The sequence below is a fragment of the Halichoerus grypus genome, chromosome 2, assembly GCF_964656455.1.
Source record: "Halichoerus grypus chromosome 2, mHalGry1.hap1.1, whole genome shotgun sequence".
NCBI lineage: Eukaryota > Metazoa > Chordata > Mammalia > Carnivora > Phocidae > Halichoerus > Halichoerus grypus.
Window position 1 is genome coordinate 187,093,973 of NC_135713.1, and position 27,213 is coordinate 187,121,185.

General features: G+C 55.1%; 2 protein-coding genes across 4 annotated transcripts; one reads left to right on the plus strand and one right to left on the minus strand.

The window, feature by feature from the left end:
- Nucleotides 1-1,548: 1,548 nt before the first annotated feature.
- On the minus strand, nucleotides 1,549-20,107 carry CACNB1 (calcium voltage-gated channel auxiliary subunit beta 1). 3 transcript variants are annotated; one of them, XM_036111983.2, is made up of 14 exons: nucleotides 19,834-20,106; nucleotides 17,272-17,358; nucleotides 14,121-14,240; nucleotides 12,920-13,042; nucleotides 12,223-12,359; nucleotides 11,948-12,024; nucleotides 11,386-11,540; nucleotides 10,198-10,278; nucleotides 9,698-9,756; nucleotides 9,400-9,509; nucleotides 9,126-9,277; nucleotides 5,889-5,984; nucleotides 5,274-5,459; nucleotides 1,549-3,382 (listed from the first exon to the last, which is right to left on the minus strand). In XM_036111983.2, exons 1-14 carry the CDS (start codon nucleotides 19,915-19,917, stop codon nucleotides 2,921-2,923), a joined length of 1,929 nt encoding a protein of 642 aa, XP_035967876.1. In that variant the 5' UTR covers nucleotides 19,918-20,106; the 3' UTR covers nucleotides 1,549-2,920. The 3 variants fall into 3 exon arrangements, with proteins under 3 accessions (XP_035967876.1, XP_035967877.1, XP_035967880.1); XM_036111984.2 differs by lacking the exon at nucleotides 11,386-11,540 and adding an exon at nucleotides 10,554-10,573 and having other exon boundaries at nucleotides 19,834-20,105; XM_036111987.2 differs by lacking the exon at nucleotides 1,549-3,382 and having other exon boundaries at nucleotides 5,065-5,459; nucleotides 19,834-20,107.
- Nucleotides 20,108-22,677: 2,570 nt separating this feature from the next.
- RPL19 (ribosomal protein L19) lies at nucleotides 22,678-27,213 on the plus strand. Its single transcript, XM_036112018.2, has 6 exons — nucleotides 22,678-22,750; nucleotides 23,659-23,765; nucleotides 25,270-25,392; nucleotides 26,021-26,141; nucleotides 26,546-26,656; nucleotides 27,007-27,213. Exons 1-6 carry the CDS (start codon nucleotides 22,746-22,748, stop codon nucleotides 27,128-27,130), a joined length of 591 nt encoding a protein of 196 aa, XP_035967911.1. The 5' UTR covers nucleotides 22,678-22,745; the 3' UTR covers nucleotides 27,131-27,213.

Sequence of the window (27,213 nt, forward strand, 5' to 3'; positions counted from 1 at the left end):
CCAGTGCAGCCCACCCTTGTTTCTTCTTCTTTTTTTTTTAATTATGTTATGTTAATCGCCATACATTACATCATTAGTTTTTGATAGTGTTCCATCCACCCTTGTTTCTTACCCGGAGTATTGCAGCTGTGTCCAAGCTAGGCCTGCCAATCTATTCTCCAAACCGCAACCAAGGCAACTTTGTCATTGCTGCTTACAATCCTTCAATTTCTGCACAGCAGCTTCAGGACAAAGCCCAAACTCCTTCACATGACTCAAGGTCCACCGTGATCTGCTCCTGCCGGCCCTTCTCTGACCACCCCCTTGAGAGCACACTTTGCTGGTGAAGTACCAGGAACATGCCATGCATGTTACCTGCTTCCCCTGTCTTGAACACTTCCCCCCCTGCCCACCCAGGTTAACTCCTAACCAGCCTTCTAGACTTCACTCAAGCCTCACCTCCTCTGAGAAGCCTCTCCTGACCTCCCCAGGCTAAGGGAATTACCCTTCTACCAGGTTCCTGGAGAACCCAGTGCTTCTCCCAGCAGAGAGCTCACCGTGCTGTCCTGAATTGTCTGTGGCTCCCTTTTAGACTTGTGCCTGGTACATGGTAGGTGCTCAATAAATGTCCAATGAGTAAACACAGGAATAAAGGATTGATTCCATTGAAAGGCAGTGGGGTCAGAGCGCTAGGCTGGGAGGCAGAGACTGGACTCCAACCCCAGCAGTCTTTGCCGTCAACTCCCTGGGACCTTGGGCCAGCCACCTGACCTGCAGACCTGCCCAGTTCCTTTCCTGGGGTCTGCTAACCCCTCACCTGGAAGGTCTAGATGTCTGCTGCCCTACACCCCCCCACACACACACACACACTTTGGGCAGAAGCATTCAGGTAAGGGACCCAGGGGCTCTAGTCCTCCAGGTCCACCACCCCAGAAACAAGAACCAGGAGAGTGGCGACATGGTTTGTGAGTGCCACGTGAGGCAGGATACAGGTGCCAGTGGTGACAACAGTCTGGGGTCCACATCCTGCCAGCTGGGGATGACGGAACTGTCATAGTCCCCTGCCGACTCTCTCTCGATGTTCTCAGCTGGGGCTGGTGGAGCCGCCATTCTCTGCCCCCCCCCCCCCGGTAGACCTCTTCCATCCCCCAAAGATGGTTAGCAGGGCCATCAGTGGAGGAGGGAGCCAGAGGGAACTCGGTCACTCTCTCAGGAGGTGCTGGGCAGCAGCCAAGGCCACAGGAGCAGAAAAGCTGGATCTCACCCACAGAATCATGCCTGCGACACCCCACTTCTCCACCTCAGCTTCCCATTCTTTTCTGGCTCTACTTGTGGGGAAACGGGTAAGGCTTGGGACTGAATGGGAAGCGGCAACTGAAACTGGCCACACAGGACCGTGAGGCCTCAGAGAGCCGCCAAACAAAGCCCCGTCTGTCCTGGTCAATCCAGGGCTCGGGGCACGGCTTGTCCCCGTGCCCGTCCCTTCACACTCCCCTGCGTGGCGGCAGCTCCCACCTGCCCAGGCTGACCGCGTGGCAGGAACGAAGAAGCAGGCTCGGGAGGCGGCTGCAAAGGACAGGACGGCGGTTTTATATGTGACCAAATACTTCTAGGGGAGTACAGACGGACAGACAGACAGATGGGGGCACAGGACACCAGACAGGGAGGGAGGGGAGGGAGATTGGGCAGTGGTGTCTTCTAACCAGTGAGTGGAAGCTGCACCCCACCCCACGTTGGGGGGGGAGGACAACACTGGCACAGGTGGCGAGACAGGGATGAGGCGCCCATCCCCGAGGAGGGCGGCCGGGCAGGGCCCAGTCCTCGTTGGCACAGTCGGCTCTCTCTGGCCCCACTGCGTGCTGGGGAGGGGCAGGGCTGCGGGGCTGTAGGGACGCTAGGCCGAGGACCACTGGGGGGGCCAGAGGGGCTTCCAAGGCATCTCCTGGGGGGGAGTGGACGTGGGGGAAGGACAGGATCACAAGAGGCAAATGCAGAGCAAGACCAGCAGCAGCCAAGCCCCCCAGGGGAGATCCGAGGCCCCGAGGTGACCCCTGGGGCGGCGATTACCTCTTGGGCACCAACCCACAGGGCCTCTCCCCTGGGGCCTCCGGGCGAAAGTGAAGGAGCAGTTTTTTTGGTTTCAAAATGAGGCGGACTAGAATGTTCCATGGGTGCCACACCCAGGTGAAACGGGGTGGGGGGGCTCAGACGCAGAGGGGCCCCCTCTTCTGATGGCAGTAGGCAAGGGAGGTTGTAGGCAAAGCTCATTCCTGGCGCAGGTGGAGGCTGAGGCATGGAAGTGGTGGGGCGGGTAGCAGGGTCTCCGGCTGCCCGCTCCTCAGGGCTCCGGGTCCGGCAGAGGCACTACATTTGATGCCTGCCGCTCTCTACCCAGACCCCTCCCCCCTCCCCAAGACAAGCTCCCCATGGGGCTTCTATTCTATACCTTTCACCCACCAGACAATGCTGCCAGGAAGCTGGGAGAGGGGCGGGCATGGTGAAGGAACCTGGATCTGGGGTTCAGGGAAGAGAGCCCTCACGGGAAGGAGTCTATGGAAGCCCCCTTACCCTTCCCAAATACTCCAGGTTGGGGAAAGAAAGGGCTACCCCATTTAGGACCCTTATTTAGAGCCCCAAGTAGAAAGAGTTAAGGAAGTGCACCTTTTCTCTGGGAGTGAGCAGAGAGAGCCCCCTGAGGTGGGGGAAAAGGGACACTGCAGAAAGGTGGGCATCCCCCCATCCATCCACAGCAGTAAGTGAAAACCTACAGCTGGGCTTTAAGGGAATCCCAGGAGCTGGGATGCTACCACCAAAGAAACCCCAAACATCCAGCGAAGGCATCTGAGAGGGAGACAGCGCCCCCCCCCGGAGGAATGATACACCCCTGTGGTGAGCCCCTCGGTCCCTCCCCTCCCCTGGGCCACTGTGTGGCCCCTGCTTCTCAGCGGATGTAGACACCTCGCCCCCAGCCTTCCAGCTCATTCTTGTTGCGCCCCAAAACTGGACCCCCACCCTCTGCGCAGTAGCGGGCCTTATTCCGGCCACGGTTCCGGTTGTCGGTCAGCTCCTCTTCGTAGTCTTCTTCCTCATCCTCCCAGGATCCCTGCCGGGCCGGTGGGGTGCTGCCCCCTGCAGGGTCTCCGAGCCCCGGCCCCTCCGAAGGGTCAGTTTCCATGTCCACACACGAGTCTCCCAGCTCCGTGTAGGCAGAGTCTCGGCCGGGGGTGTCGGCGTCAAACGTGTCTTGGCGAGACAGTGCCCGCACGGTGCCCGCCCGGCCTGGTGGGTGGCTGCTGGGGTAAAGGCCCGGGGGCTGGCCCAGCTCCCCGGGGTACTCGTGCACGCTGGCGTGCTCCCCGGTGGCCCGTTCCAGCGACTGGTCCCCGGAAGCAAGGTAGGGTCCCTGGTTAGCAGACGGACAGCACAGACCATGCAGATCAGGCAGGGGTGAGAGAGACACAACAAAGCAAGGCAGGTTAGTGATGGCACCAAGACACCCAGCCTGGCTACAGGAGGTGGGTGCTGGCTCTAGGGGATGGGCAGCCCAGCCAGAGGACAGACCTCGGGCCATCTGCTCCTCTACTGGGACAGGAGGCACCCAGCCTTCGTAAGACAGGAGGAGGCATGAACTCTGCCGGTAACCATGGTAGAGAGCCCACGAATAATTAGTCATTGCTTCCTCAATGCACGTCATTAATCTGTCTTGGGCTAAATCATCATTAACAGCTCATTAGCATCGCCACTCGTTAGTGGTTGATTGGGTTAGTCACTGCCCCAGTTTTCCAAATATACTAAGGGGATTTCAGCTTGAGCTCACTAACCCCAGTTCCTTCAGCCCAAACCAGACCCTAATCACAGGCTTCCAGAGCCCCACACCTCCCCTATCCGTTCCCTGGTCAGATGACAAAGTCTCCAGGGATGATAGGATTCCTCCCCCGGCCCCAGCAAAAAACCAAAGCAGCAGCCTGGGGAAAGCTGATGGGTCTCCACCCCCCTCCATACACACTCCCCACCCCTCCCCCAGAGACAATGAGGTGGCCCAACATCCTCAGCACCAAATGCCACATAAAGGTGACCTGATGGTCATGCCACCATGGAGGCGGCTGGGTGGGGTGCAAGAAGGCCTGGGTTCTAGTCCCATCCCTTGCCACTTCAAGCTGTGTGACCCTGAGCAAATGACTCTCCTCTCTCTGGCCCAGTTTCTCTGCGGTGGTATGATGGGGATTAGACCAGCAATTTCCAAGCTGTTCCCTGGAGACCCAAGGTGGCGGGAAGGGCACAAAAGTGCTTCAGGGGTCCCTGTAGAGGTGAAACGGAAGCCAAGCCCCCAGCTCCCTCTGAGCAGAGCAGGGCCACTTTATATACTGAGCTTCCTTAGAAGTTTCAATGAACAAATGAGCTCTGTTACTGAAAACAAATTTGAAAAGCAATGTTCTTAGAATGATTTCATGGCTCTCTTCTGGCTCTAATCTAGAACCAAATACTTAATGGTGTGAGTCTAGAGATGGGAAGCAGCATCCAGGGGAAGAGGTCCAGCCAGGGCAGGGCACCCACAGGAGGACCTTTCCTGGAATCTGTTTCACTGGGAGAAGGATGGAAGGTAGGGCACCAACTCAGAGAAGATGCTTCATTCTGGGTCCCCTCTGAGGAAACTCCTGGGATTAGGGCTCTGAGAGAAGGGACAGTCTCTCTGGGCTTAATGGCCCTGCTCTGTGGGAACTGCCTGGGGTTGATGGCCCTTGCTCTGCTGGGTCTAAAATGGGTGTGGGGGCGCCTGGCTGGCTCAGTCGGCAGAGCACGCAACTCTTGATCTCTCGGCCACGAGATCCAACTCCACACTGGGTGTAGAGATTACTTTAAAAAAATAAATTTAAAAAATAAAACCTAAGTGGGTGTGAAGTCCAGTGAATGAAAATATCAGTCTTCCTTATGTTTTCCTCCTCATCTCCTATCTATTTAATAAGGCCCCAATCAGGCCTCATATCCAAAAGCCCCTAGGGCAGCAGCTGTAGTCCTATGGGACCAGGCCCAGGGAGGCACCACCAGCCAGCCCCAATCCCATCAAAAACCACAGACACCAGAAGCTGCCACTCACCACATTTTTTACAAAATAAAGCTCTTCCCTTCCTTCCCCATGTTCCCTGCGCTCCAGGTCGAGCCTTGGGCAGGAGGGGCGATGGGTGGGACACCTACATGGCGTGCTCCTGCTGCTGGGGCACCGACCTGGCCCGCTGAGAGGACTCCAGCCCGCCCCAGAAGCTGAGATTTCTCCTGAGTGAGGTGAGCACCTGTACCTGGAGGTTGGAGACAGGGGCAGGGCTGGCGGCCAGAGCGGCAGTAGCCATGGTACGGTTCAGCAGCGGATTGGGCGGAGTGCTGCTGGGCGGGTGTGTGGCCTTCCAATAGGCTTCCAAGTATTCGGCCAAGTGCTCGCAGGCGTCCTCCAATTGGTTCTCGTCCAGGATGATGTCAAACATTTCCTGCGGAGGCGGGGTTAGGGGCGGGGCTGGGATGAGCCGGGCGTGACCGAGGGGGTGAGGGTGTGGCCTGGGTGCAGTGGGTGGAGTCAAAGGGTTGAAGGACAAAGTTAAAAAGAAACCTCTGGATGTCCAGGAAGAGGAGGACTCTCAGAAACATACACTGGCAGAACTACAAGAGGTCTTGGCACCCAGACAGTCCAACTCTCTCATCCTGGATATAAGGCAACCCCGGCTTGACCCCACAGAGAAGTGGGGGGCTTCCGGGGCTCGAACGCGGTCTCTGACTGCCTGTCCGGCGCTCTTTTCCCGGGAGACCAGCTCGCACCTATAGACCCCACCCTGGTGCTCCTGGTCGCTCTGTCTCTCATGCAGGCCAGAGGAAACAGGAGAACCCAAATATCTCCCCTTTCCCAGGGTCTGAGCACTCACGGGGGGACACTGCGCCAGCTTCTCGGAGGCCGCTATTTGGACATTGAGGTGTTTGGACTGAGACTTCCCTCGGGACTTGATGAGCCTCTGAAGTACCTAGTTTGGGGCGAGAGAAGCAGAGCTAGAGGGATCTCGCAATGCACCAAATCAGAGAAGCAGGTCCTGGGTGGAGCGAGCGTGTCAGGACGGGGGCGGGGGGACCTGGGGGGGCGGCAGGGGGTGGATGTTGGATGATTCTCAGCCCTGGCCACCTCTTCAGAAATGACCTCGCCAGCCCTGTGTCCCTCCTTACATAGTGCTCAGGCTCTCTCCCGAGTCTCATGCCAGGCTCTCCTGGGAAGGGGCTATCTGAAAGGCAGTGATTCGCCTTCCTGATCCCTGTCACTTTACGATTCGCCTTCCTGGTCCCTGTCACTTTACAGGCTTCCTTCTCCAGGCCGGCATCCCCATGGGAACGGCAGCAGCCATCTTTGACGGGACACTTGCTGTGAACAGGCACTGGTCTGTGCTTTCCATATGATCAGTCCATTTAGTCCTGACAATAATCTCATGAGGTAGCCACTATTATTATTCTCATCTCCACCGCAATCATGATAACGGTAGTAACAGCTAACCAGAAAGCCATGACCTTAACGAAATGATCAAAGTTAATGTCACCAATGACACAGCAAACACCTCGTGCCTCTTGATGCAACATGCTCGGAAAGACACACTGCACCCAAATGCAAAACCTAAGCCTCATCACAAGGAAACATCAGGCAAACCCACACTGAGGAACAGTCTACAAAGTCGGTGGTCTGTACTCTTCAAAAACGTCAGTGTCGTAAAAATCCAAGAAAGGCTGGGGAACTGTTCCAGTTTAAGAATGTGAAAGAGAGGGGCGCCTGAGGGGCTCAGTCGTTAAGCATCTGCCTTCGGCTCAGGTCTTGATCCCAGAGTGCTGGGATCGAGCCCCGCATTGGGCTCCCTGCTCGGCGGGAAGCCTGCTTCTCCCTCTCCCACTCCCCCTGCTTGTGTTCCCTCTCTCGCTGTGTCTCTGTCAAATAAATAAATAAAAATCTTTAAAAAAAAAAAAAAAAAAAAGGAATGTGAAAGAGAGGGGTGCCTGGGGGGCTCAGTCGGTTAAGCAGCTGCCTTCGGCCCGGGTCATGATCCCAGGGTCCTGCAATCGAGTCCCATATTGGAGTCCCTGCTCAGCAGGGAGCCTGCTTCTCCCTCTCTCTCCCTCAGCTTGTGCTCTGTCAAATAAACTCTTAAAAAAAAAAGAGAGAGATAAAGCAACTAAATGTAACACGTGATCCTGGGTTGAGGGAGAAATTGCCATAAAGGGCGTTATTGGGACAATTGAAAAATGAAGGACGGGGCGCCTGCGTGGCTCAGTCGTTAAGCATCTGCCTTCGGCTCAGGTCATGATCCCAGGGTCCTGGGATCGAGCCCCACATCGGGCTCCCTGCTCAGCGGGAAGCCTGCTCCTCTCTCTCCCTCTCCCACTCCCCCCGCTTGTGTTCCCTCTCTCGCTGTGTCTCTCTCTGTCAAAAAAATAAATAAAATCTTTAAAAAAATAAATAAATAAAAATAAAAAATAAATTAAAAAAGAAAAATGAAGGACTAAAATATTTCTTGAATTTGGTAACTGTACTGTGGTTATGTAGATTAATGTCCTCGGTTCTTAAGAAATACACATTGAAATATTTAGGAATAAAGACATGGTATCTACAACCTACTCTCAAATAATTCAGAAAAAAAATATATTCACATATACATAACACATACCTAAAGATAAAATGTGGCAAAACGTTCAAAATTAGTGAATCTGGAGAAAATGAAATAATATACTTTAAATGGCTGAATTGAATGGTGTGTGAATTATCTCAATAAAGCTGTTAAAAAATTACTGAATCTTAGTGAAGGGCATTCAAAGAATGGCAGTTCTTGGTACTCTTCCGGCAACTCTTGTCTAGATTTGGAATTGTTTCAAAACAAAAATCTAAAAAATAAAAAAGAACAGATATAGTGCTTAGTAGGTCCTGGGCACTTCGCATGGTTAATCCACCTATGTCATCCTCACAACCACCACGTGAGGATCTCTGTTTTGCAGGTGAGGACACGGGCACAGAGAAGTTAGGGGACTTTGCCAAGGGAGCACAGAGCTGGGAGTACAGTGTTGGTTCATTAACTCCGGGCGCCCTGGCTCCAGAGTCCCCACCCTTCACCTTGGTCAGTGCCCCTGGGAGAAATGGAAGGATTGGTTACTTGCCAGCTCACGGAGTGTTTTTGTATCCATTATCTCATTAGATCCTTTCAACCACCCCAGGAAGGACTTCAATCCTATCCTGCCCTTTCCACTCATTAGAAACTTAGGGCTCAGAAAGGTTGGGGTGCCTGGGTGCTCCGCTCATAGGGTGTCTTCATAAAATGGGAACAGTTACCACCCTTGGTTGTCGGTCATGAATCAGACAGAACTCAGGGCTCTTTCCATCATTACCTCAAATCCCCTCAACAATAACAAGGGAGAGATTTCAATTCCCATTTCATAGGTGAAGAAATTGAGGCTCGGAGGCTAAATAAATCCTCCAGAGATCCCAAGCTCAATAACAGAACAACAACCAAACAAACAACAAAAGTGAGTGTATGAATGAATGAATAAGTCAACCAGAGCAAAGGGTTGAACCCAATGCTGTTTTCTTACTTCAAATCCTTCACCTAAACTCTCCCTCCATGTTTCTCAAACCCCCGCTAATGTCTAGGAGGGGAAGCTCACAGAGCCGCAATATGAACAAGAAGTAAATCAGCCTTCCTACCGATTCATTTCTATCAAGGTCCAAGCGAGGACAGTGCAGCAAAAAGGGACAAAATCAAATGACAGAAAAGACCTCCCAACTGCCAAGTAGTTGGGTGACACTGCGGAGAAAAAGCACAGAATTCTTTCAGTTTTCTGGATCAAGGATGGGAGGTCAACCAGAGCGGAGACAGGGGGCTGGCCTGCATGACACTATAATGATACTTATACTAGCTAATACATGATGAGGCACATTATACCAGACCCTTTGCTAAGTGCTAAGCATTCACATTAGGTTCGATTTTCACAATGTCCATTTGATGGAGTTTTACAAAGGAGGAAAATAAGGCTCGGGGAGATTCAGTCACACAGTTAATAAGCAGTTGCTGGGATTGAAATACAGGCCACCCAACCCCAGAGCACTCCTGTCCCCACTAGGGTCAGGCTCTCTCACCTACCTTTGGAGAGGTGATCTTGATGTAAACAATGATGGGGGCCAGTGAGGTCTTAGAGAGCTGGGCTGGGTGGTTGATGGTGTCAGCATCCAGAGCAACCAACTGAAGGGTCCGGGCCAGCTCAAAGATTCGCTCGATCTCGCTCTGAACCTCAGCTGGGGGACACGGAGTTATGGGGAAGGGGGAATGTAGGGGGGCCTCCCCAAGAGGCAATGGACAATCCAACCCTTCTGGAGATGCACCCCCCCCAGCGCCCCACGTCGCAGGGTGGGCTTACCCAGGCTGGAGCGTGTGTTGGAGCGCTCAATGATGATGTGTTTGCTGGGGTTGTTGAGGACTGAGCGCTTAGCCAGGGAAATGTCTGCCGTCACACGAGTGATGGAGATCCTGAGGGATGGGGCAAGGGGAGTGAGGGGTCAGGGTGGGCTTGAATGCCCTGCTCACTCCCCAGGCTCCAGGACTGCCTCCTAGCCCTCAGTACAAGGAGGCCCAGGATCAGCATTCAAGCCCACCCTGCCCATCCCCAGCAGCCCAGGACAACAATGGGGTTGGGAAGCCAGCTCCCAGGGTCTTACCTGCCATCAAATCGATGCTTCAGGAAGTCAAATAAAGCTTTCTGCATCATGTCTGTAACCTGAGGTTGGGGGGTGTGGGGGGGGGCGGAGTGAGGTGTTTAAAGCCACTCAGGAAGGGTGGGCTGCCGAGTATTTACACCCTCACATTCCATTTTCTTCTTGAATTCCTGAGGTAAATGGCCCCCTGGGGGAGGTGGGGGGTTCCTTCTGGGTCTGAGGAGCCTCTGATGGGGTCTCTGATTCCAAAGGTTCTTCTAGGTGGATTCTCTGGGAGGAACCTTCTTGGGGGTGTCTTGGGGGAAGGGGACTGGACCCTTCTGAGTGAGTCTCCCTGTGGGTCAGTCCCCTCTGGGGGCTTCTCTGAAGGTCTGTAGCCCTCTGGGGAGATACCCTGGGAATCTGGGCCCTTCCAGGGGATCTCCCTGGGGTCTGAAACTTTCTGTAGCATCTCTCTAGAGATCTGGGCCCCTCTGGGTCCACACCCCTCTAGGGGCTCCTACCTCATAGCCCTTGAGCGACGGTCCCACCAGGATGATGGGCCTCATGGAAGGTACCACGTCATAGGGGGGCACATGCTCTGTCTGAGGGGGAAGCAGGGAGGGGAAACCCCAGAGTGGAGATGGCATTAGCCCCTCTTCCCCAGCCTCCAGGCTCCCCCATGCATTCTTTCCTCCCCCTGCTCCCAGAACCCAGATGTGGGGGATGGGGGTGGGGGTGGGGAGGGATGGCCAAGGAGAACCAGGAAGGGTGAGGGAAATGGGGGGTGGGTAGAGAGGGCACGAGAATGGGTGTTAGAAGGTCCCACTAGCTCATCCCAGGGGGTGGGGAGGGGGACACAGAAAGCTGTGATACTCACCGACTTCTGCTTCTGTTTGGCTGGGTCCAGAGATTGCCAAGAGTAGGGAGGCGGGGGAGAGAGGGGAGGGCACCCAGGCAGGGGCAGAGGGCAAGGAAGGAGCCAGGACAAGAGAGGGAGGGAGAGCGGGCAGACGAGGAGAGATAACAGGGCATGCGTGTTAGTGACAGACAGAGCCAGAGAGAGGGGACGGGACCCCATGCCAAGAGGGAGCCAGAGATGGCCCTAGATCAGGGCTGGGAGAAGGACTGACAGTCCAGTGGACTTGTGAATATTCCCACCTACCCTTCCCCTTTCTGGGTCTTGGGAAAGTTCTGGAAAGGGTGACAGCCCCTAATTTGGTGCCCATCTCCTGCCTCTAGTGCAGTCCAACCTGCCCATTTTAAGGGTCCCTTAAACTGTCCTGCTGCGCAGCCAGGAGACCCCCACATGCCCACCCTAGCCCCACGGAGTCCGAAAAAGACCAAGAAGGGTTCACCATTCTGCTCTCCCCATCACATGCTGGGGTGCAGGGCAAACATGGAATATCCCAGGTTCGTTACCACCAGTCCCTCCTTCCGGGGGTGGTGGGGCAAGGGGCACAGCCTTCCAAGGGAAGGGGTGCTTCGACTGCAAGAAACATCCCTTCCTGGGGGTGGGCCAGAGCGGGGTGGTGCGTGGAGCTGGACGCGCCCGCTCCTGGTGCCATGCCACCCTCCCTGCTCCTTGGCAGGAGGCCCTGCTCCCCACAGAATTGGGCCAGCACTGCGTCTGAATCCGATCCGGCCCCTCCCCCTGCCAAAGAGCCGGGCCCTGACCCCCTGCCCTCTGGCCAGAACCCAGCAAGAATTACCTTCTTGAAGAAGGGGATGCGTTTGCCATGGGGTGGCGGGGTGGTAACACTGCTAACGCTAGTCTTGGCAGAGGCGCTCTGCTCCCCGAGCTCTGCCTCCTCGTCCTCTAGCTCTAGGGGGTCTAGTTCAAAGGCTAAGTTAGTCATCTCATTACCTGGACCGCAGTCAGGAGACAGGAGGGAGGCGAGGTGGGGAGGGGTGGGATGGACATGGAGACACAAGTACAGAAGGCAGGGATGGGGTGGGGAAAAAAGAAAGAAGAAGAGGTGAATGGAACAGAGCTAGGAGAAATGAATGGGGTTGGGGCAGGGGAGTCAGGCAGAGAGATGGAGCTACCAAAGAAACGGGAAGGAGAGACACAGGAGAATGGGCGCTGACGGGCCCAGCTTGGGGGGCATCCTACTCTTCACGGAGGGGGTACCGCTGGGTGTGTTTGGAGGACTCAGGTCTGGGGCGCCCCCTACTGCAGGGAAAGGAGGGGACAGGCAGTGCAGAGACCACCCCACCCAGGAGCTCCCCCACCCCAGCCCCGCCGTTCCCTAAGGTGGTAGCAGCTCTTACCACTGGCAGGGGGCGTGGGGCGGCGGGTGCCAGTCACCACGTCTCCTATGCTGGAGCTGGAGTTGTCACCTGATTTGCTGTGTGGGCAGAGAGGCAAACGGAGCTGTGAGCAGAGGGGTGGGCGGGAGGGTGGGGGAAGCCTGTTCTCTCCTACGCTGCCTGCCCCCCCACCCCGGAGATTCTCCAGCCCCACGGGTGACGCTGGACGCGGCTATGCCCTCGGGGCGATGGGTCAACCCAGCTGGATGGCCCCCTCCCGGTCCCCAGCGAGACACCTGGAGCTGAGGCGGTTCTGGCGCAGCTTCTGTTCCTGCAGGACGCGCAGGCTGTCCAGTTTGACGGGGCTGGGGATAAAGCCAACCTCACAGCCCTCCTTCACCAGTCGCCCGATCCACCAGTCGTTATTATATTTCTGCAAACAGCAACATCAGGTGGGGTGGGAGAGACCAAGAGGGAGATTGGAGGGGCAAGCCAGCAGCCACCCTATGAAGAAACCACCCTGGGACCTGCGACGCCTCCCCAGGGGGCGGCACCTCTGAAGAGCTGGTCCCTGGCTCTAGCCTCTGAGCACAGCACCCAATCCTTAGAACAACTCCGTGACCTGTAGCCCCTTGGCCCATGGACCACCGCACCCCCCACACGTCCCTGTCCCACCATGTGCCCACCCCACCCTGGAAAGGCAGGGAGAGGGGCGAATGCTGACACCCACACGTGCCTGCACACTCCCACCCTACTTACAAATCTCATCACGACCCTCTCGACATCCGACATCTGTGGGACCTTGGCATCACCACCCCATTTTACCAATGAAAATTAGAGGCTCAGAGAGGGGAAGAGATTTGTCTAAGATCACACAGCAGATTCAGCCGAGCTCTGCTTGGCTCAGAAGTCTTTTTCCGCTAGAGCTCCAGCTGCCCTTCTCCTGGCGCCCACTACCCTGCCCTCCTTCCAGACACCAAATGCTCTCTCCACCTCTTTGATGTGCAGGAAGTCCTTGGGCTCGAAGGTGATGGCCACTCCCTGCACCGGCACCTCATCCCCGGGAGATGGGTTGTAGCCGACATTTGTTCGCACAGCAAATGCCACCGGCTTGGTCTAGAGGTGCACAGGGAGAATGACAACCAGAGGGTTAAGCCACGACGTACCGTAGTGGGATGGGGATGATGTGGAGGTTTGTTGTGTTGATCATTAAAAAGGATACTGAATTGTTTAAGTAGTTTTCCTGTATGTACATTAAATTTCACAATTGAAAAAAAAATAGAATTCAGCCTTCTCAGGATGAAGGGGGCCACTGGGGATGGTAAGTATTAGCCTGGAATGACATCCAGAAAGAATATTAGTAATGATAACAACAACAATAATAATAATAATAATGACCAAAGCTATGGTTTACTGTGCCAGATCCCGTGTTAACATGTTTTACAAGCATTACCTCATTTATTCCCCACAAAAACCTTAAAAAGTCAACTACTAGGGGCGCCTGGCTGGCTCAGTCAGTGTAGGACTCTTGATCTCGGGGTTGTAAGTTCGGGCCCCACACTGGGTGTAGAGATTACTTAAAACAAAATAAAATAAAATCTTAAAAAATAAAAAAATTAACTACTATTATTATCTTCATCTTTTTTTTTTTTTTTAAGATTTTATTTATTTATTTGACAGAGAGAGACACAGCGAGAGAGGGAACACAAGCGGGGGGAGTGGGAGAGGGAGAGCAGGCTTCCCCCTGAGGAGGGAGCCCGATGCGGGACTCAATCCCAGGACCCTGGGATCATGACCTGAGCCGAAGGCAGACGCTTAACGACTGAGCCGCCCAGGCGCCCCTATTATCTTCATCTTAATGAATGAGGAGACTAAAGTTCAGAAAGGTTAAGCGGCTAGCCTGAGATCACACAGCTAATCAGGGTCAGCCCGGGATGTTTGACTCCAGAAAGAAGTGGGGAGTCTCAAGTTCCTACTGTGTGCGGCAATACTACTTAGCACTTATTATACTGTATGAGAAGGCAAGTAGTATGGCCCACACTTTACAGCTGCAAGGCAGAGGCACATCGAGGCCCTGGGGTACACCAGCTGAAAAGTGGCTGGGCCAAGACTTGACCCTCGGTCTGTTCAGGCCATCCCTAGGCCTGGGGGTGGGAAAACAGAGCCAGCACAGCCCCGACTCTGTATTTCTCACCTTGGCTTTCTCGAGCTGGGCCAATGCCTGGCGCTCTGCCTCCTTCCTTAGGGCTTCCCGGTCCTCCTCCAGAGACACGTCAGAGTCCGATGGTCGGCTGGTGTAGGACTCCGCCGAGCCCTGAAAACGGACCGGGCCGGCTCAGGGCCCGCACTGCCTCTTGGTTCCTGGGCCTCGGGAGGCACAGAGGGGCCACCCATCATGAATGCTTCAAGCCCCAGCCAGCCCAGCGTGATGCCACAAGGGCTAGGAAAAGGTGGTATGAGATGAGAGAAGCCAGGGACTGAGATTGGCAGGCCCCTGGGAAAAGTGTGGCCCTAGGAAGGGTGACAGCAGCGAGCAGGGGGTTAAAGCAAGTCCCAGGACAGCTGCTTGGGGCCCAGGGAGGGGTGGGAACCTGATAGGGGCACAGCGCAGGGGAGGAGTGCCAGGGGACGGTCTCCACTCCCTGTTCCTCCTTCCCTCCCCTGCCCCCAGCACCGTACCAGCTGAGACAGACTCGGGAGAAGCCCAGAGTCCTTCCAGGGCCAGTAGCCACCAACATAGGCCTGAGCTCTCTGCAAAATTGGCAGTGGGCAGCCCGCTCTGCAGGACGGGGCCACCAAAAATTTTGCTATCTTCTGCTCAAAGGTGAGGGAAGATAGAATCCTATTTCCCTGGGCAGAATCAGAGGAACCCCAACCCTCAGGCTCTCACAAGATCCAAAACGAGAACCTAAGATTCCTAGGGTAATGCAGGCAAAAGAGGCAAGTGAAGAGCAGAACACGGGGCAGGCCTCTCTCTAATTCTAGGGCAGCTGGCTGCTAGGGTCTAGGCAGGCCCAGAAGTCTGGCTATGCCAGGAAGCTGGCCTGAACCACACGGACCATCCCAGAGCCCAAGGAACTCCCTCAGGGATGCAGGTGCATGAGTGAGGCCCAAAGTGTCGATGAACATGCTTATTCACAGGCGTGCTTGGATGTGCAACTTCAAGTGCATTTAGGAGGCCGTGTTCTATGGTATGTGCTGGAGATGCACGACTGAATGCATGTAGGTGTACCTGAGCACAAGCAGGGGGGCACCCGAGGTGTGAGTGTCCCTGACCATGTGCGGCACATGAGGGCAGGAGCCAGGAGGTGTGCATTTGTGTGACTACACAAATGTGGCGGTGCTGGGACAGGGGCAGGAGGTTCTGGGGGAAGAGCAGGACTACACACGTGTCGGGGTTCTTTCCTGAGGCCATGAAAGGGTCACTTGGCCAGGAATGCCCAGGGGACCTAGGAAAGAGAGAAAACACAGTCCCACCTCCCCCAGAGGGTCCTGTCATTAGCTAGTGAGGTTGCCCACTCCTTTCCCAGCCAAATCACAAAAGTAGGAGACTCACGAAGGGGCAAGATCGGGGTGGGAGTGGGGTCACTAATGGAGGCTGGAAAAGAAACAAAAGGGAAGGAGAGTGAAAGCCAGCTGATCTACCACTCTCCACCCCTCCTGATGAGAGCACTAAGAATCAAGGAGACAGATGCCCAGAGAGCCCGAGAAACAGACCCAGAGACAGAGTGGCAGAGAGGCATTTACTGATCCTTACAGACATGCGTGTACGCACACGCGTGCGCACACACAGACATGCACGCACATAGACTTATCAGAAATGGCAGGAGCAGGGAAACAGCGCGGAGGCGAGGAGACAGGCTAGAGTGAGGGCCCCCCCATCAGCTTTCCCTTGGGGCTGCTCCCACCCACCCCGACTCCCACCCCATCCCTGGCTCACCACTACGAGGGTCCGGCTGGGCGCCTCCATCCCGGCGCCCTCAGTGCCTGGCCCTGCAGGCCTAGGGGGTGGCCCAAACTGCCCGTTCCCCCAGGGGGCTCAGGTTACAAGCAGAGTTGCTACATGTGCAAACTGCTAGGGTATATTTAGCTCAGAGATGTGGCAAGGCCTGCTCCCCTACTCCCTGCCACCTACTGGGGGTCAGAGCTAGGGAGCTGAGAGGAGGATGGACTGGAGGCTGGGGTCTGATCCTCTGGGGTGGCAAACACTGAAGGAACCAAGACTCTTTTCTGTCAAGAGGAGTTACCCCCGAGCCCAGCGTCATTCCTCCTATCCCTGGCCCTGGCCCTGGCTGAGTCCTGCAACAGGAGGGATGAGGAAAAGACTGAAGAAAGGACTGCCCGTCTGTCTGTGTGCTTAGAAGATGCTGGGATGAAGGGCTGCTTGTCTGACCCTCCCAAGTCAGGCCTGGGCTCACATGTGCCAGGTGTTGTGGAGACAGAAGAGGCAGGAAGGGCCTCACTCCCCAATCCGCGGTGGGTCTGCCTGGCACCACCCTCTCTCTCCAGCCCAAGGGGGTGCAGGGGCTGACCTCCCTACTGTCCTCTGCTCTCTTATGCCCTGCCCATTTCCTCTTTCAACATACTCCCTTTCCTTGTCTGATCCCAAGCCTCTCTCGCCTTTTTTGGGTACCAGGTTTTGTTGAGATGCTCTGTAGCCATAGCAACCACATGCCTCTCTGGCTGCCCCTCCCGGAGCCCGAGATGGCCTGGGGTTAGGAGTGAGAACAGAGATGAGAATGGCATCTTCCTGACTGAGAAAAGAAGACCCCAGAAAGCTATCCAGCCTCCTTCAGCCAGGGGTGCTGGGCTACCCTCCTCTCTAAAACCAATGCCCTCCCGCCCTAGCCCCCTCCAACACACTTTCTCTCTGCGTATTCAAGAGCAGTCAGCTGGATGGGAGGAGGCGTTTCCTCACCATACCTCACCAGGGCTCCAGGGACCCAAAGGACCTGGCTCCTCATCTCTTAGGCTCTGCGTCTACCCCACGCTGTCACAGGTTCTGGGGGAGGACATGGAAGCAGACAGCCGGCAGGGGGAGTGGGTGACAGCCCGAAGCAAGCTAGGAGGAGGCAGGCCAGGCTGTCCCTGAATGAGATGACGCAGGCAGGCAGCAGGGGCTGGTGCCTGGGGCTGGGGGAGGGGCAGGGCGGGGGCTGAGGCAGTGGGTGCAGGCTGAGAGTGTGTGCAGGAGAGGTCATGGGGGTGAGGGTGATGGGGTGGTTCCAGGCAGGTGACAAATGACATGGAGGAGGGTGCCTGGAGAAAAGCCTCAGACCCAGCTAACCAATGCTGGTCTCCACCAACCAGCCACCTCCTTTCTCTCAGCCCAGCCTCCCCATTACCTGGCGGACAAAACTGTTGGATGTCGTATCTGAGGACGTGCTCCCATCCGACCTTTTGAACCGCCCTTTCCTCTTGCTGTATTTGCCCTGGGGAAGCCAGGAAGGGACAAGAGTGGAATCAGAAAGGGCCGTTCCCAACCCTCATCCCATCAGGCCCAGAGCTACAGCCAAGCTTTGGGAGTATCATTCCCTGATCTGAACAGCCCCACCCCCCATCTTCTTCCAGAGATGGTACAGCCCGAGGGGGAGGGGGGCCCAGACCACAGCCTTGGGGTGGGGGGACAGTGGGAGAGAACCTTAGAAAGCTCGCACAGAAACCCCCAAACCAAGCCAGAGAGGCTGGGAACAGGGAGGCGCTGAGAAGCTGGAGGCTCATTAGGCAGCAAAGCTAATTAAGATGCTGGGCAGGCTGCAGAGGCCTCCGGGGAAGGGAGAGGCTGCCTGCAGTGTGAGGGGGGCAGAGAGAGCTGGGGAAAGTCCCCCTCCCTTTCCCCCTCAGCTGGAGCAGAGGGGGGCCGAGTGTGCCTGTGGCTCCCAGGGTGAAGAGGAATCGCCAACCTGGGCCCAGCTTGGCTTTTCCCGTGCCCGAATCTTGCCTTCATTTTTCCGCAGAGTGGGGAGGGGAGTGGCAGCTCTCAGTTCTGGGAGACCCAAAACCAGATTTCTGGGGAGGGGGCTAAGGGGGACGGATGGAACTGTATTTGGAAAGGAAACATCTAACCCCAACCCAGCCCAGTGTCATGGGGGCAGATTTAGCAACACCACCCCCACCCACCAACCCTGTCACGACTGTTTCTCAGCCCCCTCTTGATCATCGCAGTGGTCACGCCTCTCCCCAAGGGGGGAGAGAGCTCAAGCTTCCACTCTCTAACCCCTGGCTGCCACTGTCCATGCCCGGTCCCCATGGTAACCACCAGGCTGCATCAATCTAAATGCCCCTTGGCCCTGCCCCAAGACAAGCCTAGGACACAGCCCCCACAAGTCCCTGGGGTAGGCCGGCTTAGCCTCACTACCTGGGTTCCTGGCTTGGGTGGAGTGGACACTGCTTGACCTCTCGAGCAGCCACACATTCAGGTATTTCCAGGCCTCCTGTCAAGGGGGCTCATCCTTGCCCTCCCTAACTCACATACACACTTGGCCCCAGGCCAGTCCAGAGTCATGGGGAGGGGAATGATGGACGGTTCAGGCCCTCCAAGCCCTTGCCCCCAGCTGCCATCCTAGAGTTTCTATGCCCAAGAAGCTAGATAAGACATGATCAGACTAGGGGCTCTGGTTCCTTGGGCCTGAGTACAAGAAGGAGCATGGATAGATGGGAGAGAAAGGTACCTGGGAACCCTTCAAAAATCCTCCCTCCCAAGCCCTTCTCTCAAACAAAACACATACCCAACCTCTAGGATTGAGGATCCCTACAAACTTAAGAGGATCCTCCAGTGAGCCCCAGACTCTCTTTCACACCACCACCACCACCCCAGGATGGGAAAAGGGAGTGGCACCCAGAGAGACAAGGGACAGCTGAAAGGAAGGCCCCAGTCAGCTGCCTCCCAGGCTCCAAGGGGCCTGGGATGGAGAAGGGAGGTATTTTTAGGTCTAACCTGACCCCCCCCCAACATGTCCATCAACCACATTTTCATGGTGGTTACAGTTGCTCCACGCTGGTCACAGCAAGAAAAGAGTTAATGGTATCCTAGCCTTGGGGTATTGCCAGACTGGAGAATGGCCTTGTCCCAGAAAAATCCCTTGGCACGACCACCCTAGACCCTGACCAGTCACCCCAGACCCTGCTGGTCACTCCGTGGGCACGCAACACACCCAAGAACGCCCCTTCCTGGGGATAACCCGGCACCGGAAAAGTGTGACTGGGGGTGGGGCGGCAGACACCCCCCAACCCCCAGGTAACACAGCTTCCTCCCCTCCAGGACAGTGAGTTGGCATCCATCCAACTTTCCAAACTTTGGAGGCGTTTTCTAAGGCTGGGGAGGGGAGGGGGGTGGAGAAGGAAAGATAATGTGGGTGTTGGGGGAGGGAAGGTGGTCCAATATGAGGATGTAGCTGAGGTGCCAGGATGGGGGCCTAGCCCGGGGCCGGCCCCTTCCCCACCCTCGAAAGGCCAGTGTCTGCGGCTCCGAAGGCCTGCTGGCACCGCCCTGACCACCGCCTCGGCCATCTCCCAGGGCCACCCCCGCCCCACCCACCCCCGGCCTGGCGCCCCCGAGAGTGCTCTGCGTCGCCCCCTTTGCCTGAGCTCGCTCTCCAGCCTCCCTCAACCCCCGGATGCCCCGCCAGCTCCCCCACTCTCCAGCCCCGGAGCAGGGACCCTGACGCGGGGGAGGCGAGGCCAGGGTGACAGGCGGCCCGACCGCCCCCTCCCAGCTCCGCCAAACCGCAGCCCAACTCCCGGCCAAGCGCCCATCAATCATTAACCGGCAGGGACTGGGGGCGCGCAGGCGCCCCTCGCCCCTCCGCGCCGGGCACCTAACTCCTTCTTCCCCGCGTCCCTCGAGCCGACCCCACAAGGTCCGCGGGAGCGGCCCCCTGCCCTCGGGCCCGACCACCACACCTCACCTGCGGGCTGGGGTCGAAGACCTCCATGGGGATCTCCTGGGAGGGTGGGTAAGGGCTCCGGGACATGCTGGTCTTCTGGACCATGGAGAGGAGCCTTCCCTCCGGCTGCCGGCCCGGCCCAGCCGGGCGCCCTCAGCGCATGAGAGAGGCCGTCGGAACCGAGAGCCGCGCGGCGCAGCCGGCACCCGCTCCAGCCACCTGGCCCGGCCTTCGGCTGCCCTCTTCCTGCCTCCCGTCCCTCCTCCCGCTCTCTCCTCTGCCGCCGCCGCCTCCTCCGCCCCTGAAGGCTCAGCATCTCCCCCCGCCCCCTCCGCTCCCACCTGCCCCTCCCTCCGCCCTCCCTCCCTCCCTCCGCCCGCCCCGGCCCCGCCCCTCGCAGCCCCTCCGCGGGCTCCGCACAGACAATGGGAGGGCGGCCGGAGGGAGGCACGCCCCTCCTGGCTCGGGAGGAGGCTGAGCGCCGGCCTCGGACTGGCCTGGGGTGAGGGCGGCCCACTCTGAGTCGGGAGGGGGGGCGGGGAGGGGAGTGAAGCCCGGCCTTGGGGCAGGGGGCGGGGGCCGCGGCTTACCAGTGGAGGCAGAGCGCTGATGGAGGTGAAGCGCTGTTTGGCACGGCCCCCCCTTCCGTCCCAAACCGCTCTCCCTTCGCGCGTCGGCTTGTTCCACTCCAGTTTGGGCCGCCGGAACTTCCCGATCCCGTTGATCCTGGGACCCGGCTTTAACTCCTTTCTCCCCGATGTGGGCTCAGGCTGCCTTGAACCAAACAGAAAGGCCCCTCTCCCTGCAACAGGACGATGCTCTCCGGAGGTGGAGGCTGTCTGAGACTGAGGCTGGGGTGATGAGAATGTCCAAAGGGAGCCCCAACACAGACAGCAACAAGAAATCCCGGGGACCCAGGGGTCCTTCTGCCTTTGTCCCTCGTATCCCCCCAGGCCCTTCCAGAAGGCAAGGTCCCCGTTTCTTGGAAGAGAGAGGAAAGAGGAGGAAGAAATGTGGAGCTGAGAGAGTGGCTAAAATCAGATCTAGTGCCTTTTGACCTAGAATTGCTCCCCCTTCATCCTTGATTTGGGGACAAATACCCAAGGCCTGGATCCCACCAACCACAACCTATGGAGAGAAAAGGAATTAGGGAGTCTGGCAAAAACTCTGGTATTGGGGAACCTGCCTGGTTCAGTCCTTAGAGCATGTCACTCTTGATCTCAGGGTGGTGAGTTTGAGCCCCACCTTGGACATAGAGATAAGTTAAAAACAACAACAACAATTCTGGTGTCAGTTTGGCTCAGGCTCTTTCAGCCCTGGATAAGTCACTACACTTCTGTAAAATGGGATTGCCAGTACTGTAGTGTCTTTGTCACCTGGGATTATTAGGAGGATGAGGGAGAATGAAATCAAATGATGGACTGCTCAGGTGTTTGGAGATGCTATAAGGCGCTGAACAAAGGTCTCTCATGGCAGGAGGAATTGTTACTTCTCCACCACTTCCCCTGCTCCTCAAAGAGGGGAGATGAGAAGTAGAATGGACAAGATTTGCCCAGGTTCAGTTACCCTAATATAAAGCCCAGCCTGCTGTCTCCTGCTAGAGGAGAGACTGTGGAATACACTGACTCCTTCTCCTCACCCTGGGTTCTACAAGTGGATGGCCAGCTTATGTTGTTTCTCTGATCACATTACTTTGAGGGAGAGTAAGAATGAAGTACATCAGCACTGTGCTATGAACAGATCCAACCCTGAACAGGGTTTCGATCTGTCCCTTGGGCACAAGGAGCCTGGTATGACAGAAAAGGCATGGATATTGAAGTCAGAAAGACCTGGATTTTCAATTTCTGCTACCTCACTCAGCTGTAAAATGAAGATGACACTATCCCCGTTGTTTTGAAAAAGTGGCATGAATTTTGCTTTGCTTCCCCTCCTCTCTTTCCTCAGCTCCATTTAGCAACCAGGAAAGTTCAAATGATAGAGATGGGTGCTCAGCCAGAGCCAAGCAAGGAGATAGAGCCAGGACTCAGATCTAGATTTCTTGAACCGCAGAATATTCTCTTTGGGTTTTTGCATTGGGTGTTTCAGAGCAGGAGAAAAGAACTATGGATGACCCTGTCATTCCATTTTTTTTTCTAACTTTCACAACTATTCCTTCAGTCAGCCAATGCACTATTTCTCAAATGCTTACTACACGCAAAGCTCCATGCCTCCTGTGGTGCCTACAGCGAGAACCAAACAAGCCTGGTTCCTGTCACCAAGGAGCTTGTCTTAATATCCTCTTTTGCAAGTTAATTCATGTGGTTTTCACAACGGATGACAGGAATATGAGGATTAGATACACTTTACAAAGGAGCAAACTGAAGCGCTACGAGATTAAGGACCACAGTGGCACAAAAACAAACTGCTATGTTTGGTGAGCTCTCCTGTGCTGCAGGGGTTCCCAACGTACGGGGACAGTGAATAAAAGGTTGCTCTTGACTGATATCTCCCCACGTTGTCTTCTCTCACTCCATTCACTAATATTTTTTCGCTAAGAAAACATCATCCAGAGAACCCAGAACGCCTGCAGAGAGTAGGCCACTCCAGCAAAACTACGCGCCGCCTGCGCCGTCCAGCCGTGACTTCCGGCTTCCACTGCCCACGTGATCAGGTACCCTTGCTGCGCATGCCTAGTAGGAAGTCGGACTATACCACTTTGCCTCACCGAAAGGATCTATTTCTTATGTTTTTAAGTTTAAAACCGATTCCCGAGATTAGGCTTCTATTCTCTAGGTCTTCACAGAGGGTAAGAGTAAGCTCCGTGTGGTAGAGGATGCAAGGACGGGCGGGGAATACGGGCGAAAGCGGAGCAGGGGGTGGGCTCTCCCCTTCGCAGATAATGGGAGGAGCCCGGCCGGGGGGAGTTCTTTCCTTTCGGCGCTGCGGCCGCAGCCATGAGGTGAGGGCGTGCGGGCCTCTGATTTTGCTTGATTCGATGTGCCGGCGGGCGGCAGGGCTTGCTTCCGTGGGCCCGGGTGGGAGAGATGAGGTGGAGGCAGTCCTGAAGCAGCCGGTCCCGGAGCTTGGGGTGGGCCGGAGCGCACCAGGCCCCGGCCTCGCGGGGATGGGGGGGTGGCGTCCCGAGAACGCGAGGCCGCGGGAAGGGTGGGCCCCGCGCCCCATATGGGTCGCGAGCGACTTTTGCGCGGACAGTGGAAGGGCCGCGGCGGGGTCTAGGCTGTGGCCCCCTTACTCGCTGGGCGCCCCGGATCGGAGCCCAGCTGTGCTTCCATGTGACGTAGGACAGGTCTCGCGTAGGCCTCGGGCCTCAGACTGCTTAGAGTGGGGCGATCCCTAGCACTTTAACGCCTTCCGCCCCGTGGACGGTTCCTAAGAAAACTCTGAGGCTAGCGGAACGTAAGTTTATTACTGTGATAAGACGAGGGAGACGGGCCCAAGAAGCAAAGGACTAGACGAGCGAATCAGACCCTCTGGCCTCGGATTCTTAGACGCCTGTTTTTAGAGCTCGGTACCAGAAAGGGCATAAGCCCCTTCTTCATCCCAGTTTTATCCTTTAACTTCATTTTCCGGAGGAGGAAACTGAGGCAGAGAAGTTAAGGCATAGCTTGGACTTTGTTCTCATTCCAAGGTGGCCAGTTGCTCTTGCAGGAATGCACAGCGCAAAAGTCTTGCTGGAGAAATGATTCTTAATATGGGGGGTGAGGGGGGCGGGATGTTGCCCCGAATCCTGAGTGCTTACACACATCCAGTTCCCGTGCTTTGTGTTTCACAACATTAAAAGATTGCAAGGCAAGTCTTGTCGGGGAATGGCTTCCAGGGCTTGATGATGTTTTCTGTTTGTCACAGTATGCTCAGGCTTCAGAAGAGGCTTGCCTCCAGTGTCCTCCGCTGTGGCAAAAAGAAGGTCTGGTTGGACCCCAACGAGACCAATGAAATCGCCAATGCCAACTCCCGTGAGTTCTTGGGATCTTTTTCACCCTGCTCCTTTCTCATCCTTCATGAGATGAAAGATGTCACGATTTTGACTCTCAACAAACCTAGGAAAGCTCATAGTCTGGGGTCTTCTAAAATGGAGGGTCCCAGAAATAAGGAGATACCAGAGGTTCTCTTGTCATTTGCCAAAATGACAGGATGGGAGTTAATGGAACAACCCAGTGTTGTATTAATGATTATTGCTAACGTGGGTATTGCTTTATAACTATGTGAAGGATTTATGAGGAGACAGTACAGGGACTGAGAGTAGAGATGGCCAAGGAAATGATGAAAGATGGATTGGGAAGACCTGGGACCTCGGGCTTTAGGAAAGGCCTCTTGGCATATAATTCAGGGCAGTTAAGCAGTTGTCAGTCGTGCAGACAGCAACATATCCACATTACTTCCATGTGATATTGTTACAGAAAAAGGTGTTCAGTCATCCTCGTTAAAGATAGTAAGGCGGGCTTTATTCAGGACCATTGCTGCAAGTGTAGGGACAACTGTGGGATTTTACAGTGGGGGGTGGAGATGGCACTCAAGTCTGAACGTAGCATGGGCAAGTAGGAATTTATGGCCAAGGTGGGTGGTATGAGGGTCAGTGGATGGAAGATGACTAAGAGGAAACCCTAATGGTAAGGGGCTGTGGGGGGAGGGGTGGATTCTGGCTAGACTGACCAAACAGGATTGTTGCTAAAGACAGGCCGGGATGATCAGACATCACCTGGGGAATGTTGGGGGTTGGGGAACCTGATCTTATATCAAGGGTGGGGGCTTGTGCTTAAACTGACTTAAGCCGGGTTCTTAGAAAGACTAGAATTTACAAGGACATGCACAAGTGGGCCTAGGAGGTGGTTCAGGAGGCTGATGAAAGTTTGGTCAAGCAAAGAATGTTGGTCAATATCAGAGAATTTCTTTTTTTTTTTTTTTTAAGATTTTATTTATTCATTTGACAGAGCACAAGTAGGCAGAGCGACAGGCAGAGGGAGAGGGGGAAGCAGGCACCTCGCTGAGCAGAGAGCCCGATGTGGGCTCAATCCCAGGACCCTGGGATCATGATCTGAGCTGAAGGCAGACGCTTAACTGAGCCACCTAGGCGCCCTCCTATCAGGGAATTTCTTAACCAGTTTGAATTTGTGGCGTTGTGATGTGTGCTCAGAATATCATAATCTTGTTTTAGACCAGTAGCTAATAGGTGAGACAGGATCTGAAGGACCAGGCCGTGTCTGTACCTCTTGATCTCACATCCTCAAATACATATAATTTGAGTGGCTATAAAACATCTGGAAAAATAGAAGAAAAGTTGTTGTTGTTTTTTTAACAAAAGAGAAATAAGCAGAAGTTCCAATATTTGTACCATTGTGAGACCACTGGGCCAGGGATGTGAGCGATGTCTCTGGCCTGGCCTTCTTGGACTCTGGGTTATGACTGGTATTTTGGGGGCTAGGCCCCACCTCACTGACTAGATACATCATGTTTTCCCAGGTCAGCAGATCCGAAAACTGATCAAAGATGGGCTGATCATCCGGAAGCCTGTGACTGTCCATTCCCGGGCTCGGTGCCGTAAAAACACTTTGGCCCGCCGGAAGGGCAGACATATGGGCATTGGTAAGTGTGTTCTTCCTTTTCTCTGAGACTTAAATTAGAGTTGCCTAAGTCTAGACTGGGATATATCCAGGATCTTTTTCTTTCCATTTTGTCTCCTCGTAAGCCCTTTTCTTACTCCATGATGTTAGATGTGTTTTCTCCGTGTGCAACTCAAAGGTGACGCTAGTGTTGGAGTTGAAGGTATTGGTAGAAAGAGGTCACTTTATTGAGCACCTACACTGTGCCAAGGATTCTACTGGGTACTTGAAAATGTGGTCCAGTAAATCCTAAAACCACTTTCTAGAGTTAGGATGATTTAGGGAGATGAAGGTCATCGCTCCTTTAAAGCCCCTTCCAGCTTACCATACTGCCTTGGTGCACACCCTGTCCTCTACACATTCTGCAGAAAGTGGGGAATAATTGGCTTGTTGGTGCTTCCTTAAAATGAATAAATGAAAGAAATGCTTAGGGTCATCATCGTAAAATGAAAACAATGCTATGAAAATGAAGTCAAGCCTTTGGCCCATGACTGAGTGAATTGTCAAGTGTTGAAGAAACTGGCAGCTGTCGTTGTGACCAAGCAGCTGGCTCTAGTAACTGACTTGAGACCCAGAGGCACAACAGCGGGCTTGACTCCCCTTCCCTGCAGGTAAGAGAAAAGGTACTGCCAATGCTCGAATGCCTGAGAAGGTAACCTGGATGAGGAGGATGAGAATTCTGCGCCGGCTGCTCAGAAGATACCGAGAGTCTAAGAAGATCGACCGCCACATGTAAGCACACCCTCTTCTTGTGGCCACTAAGACCCATTTGGTGCTTTGACAGCTTGTTCTCTGCACAGACCCACAGTCTGTCTCATTGGCCTTGGGGGAGGGAGCCATGTGTCTTAGGCCTTTCAAAGAAAGTTCTTCCATTGTCATCTGTATGTCCCGTCCCATTCCCCCCCTGCCCCCCGGCCACGTGCAACATTAGGATAGCCCAAGAATTGAACTTAACCTGCCAGGCAAGCTGTTCTGTCTGGAAATTGCACAAAAAGTCTTGGTTTGGGGGAAACCGTCCCTGCAGAACAGAGAGGAGAGGAACCCTGCGTACTGAGGGACCTTACATAGAGGGGCAGATGCCGGGCCAGCCTCTGCCCCCATTACCGACCGAAGCCCCTGCGCCTTCTACCCTGCAGGTATCACAGCCTATACCTGAAAGTGAAGGGGAACGTGTTCAAGAACAAGCGGATTCTCATGGAACACATCCACAAGCTGAAGGCCGACAAGGCTCGCAAGAAGCTTCTGGCGTAAGTTTTTTGAGGAATTGGCTTCTGTCACAGGGGACAGGTTCTTTGAGCTTTATGATGAGGGTTCTTCTAAGACCTTTAAAATACGCTAATGCCTAATTGTGACTTGCACACAGTCTGTCCAGAAAACAGCTGTTGCATTAGAAATACATGCTCCTCTGTTGCGCGCACCACCTACCGCCATTGCAGGGCGGGGACTGGGGCTTAGTTGAAGCCGAGCTTGTGGTGGCCCTGGTGACTCATTTCCTACGCTGACTAGGCTCAAAGGGAGAGGTCTGGGCGCTTTCTTCTGTCTCCCCAGCAGCTCATTTATTCTCAAACTGACCCATCTTTCCTTTTCTATCATCCAGTGACCAGGCTGAGGCCCGCAGATCTAAGACCAAGGAGGCTCGCAAGCGCCGTGAAGAGCGGCTCCAGGCGAAGAAGGAGGAAATCATCAAGACTCTGTCCAAGGAGGAAGAGACGAAGAAATAAAACTCCCTCTCTTTTGTCTGTACATAGTGGCCTCGGTAGTAACAGAGATCAGTTACTCAATAAAACCAACCTTTATCTGCTTC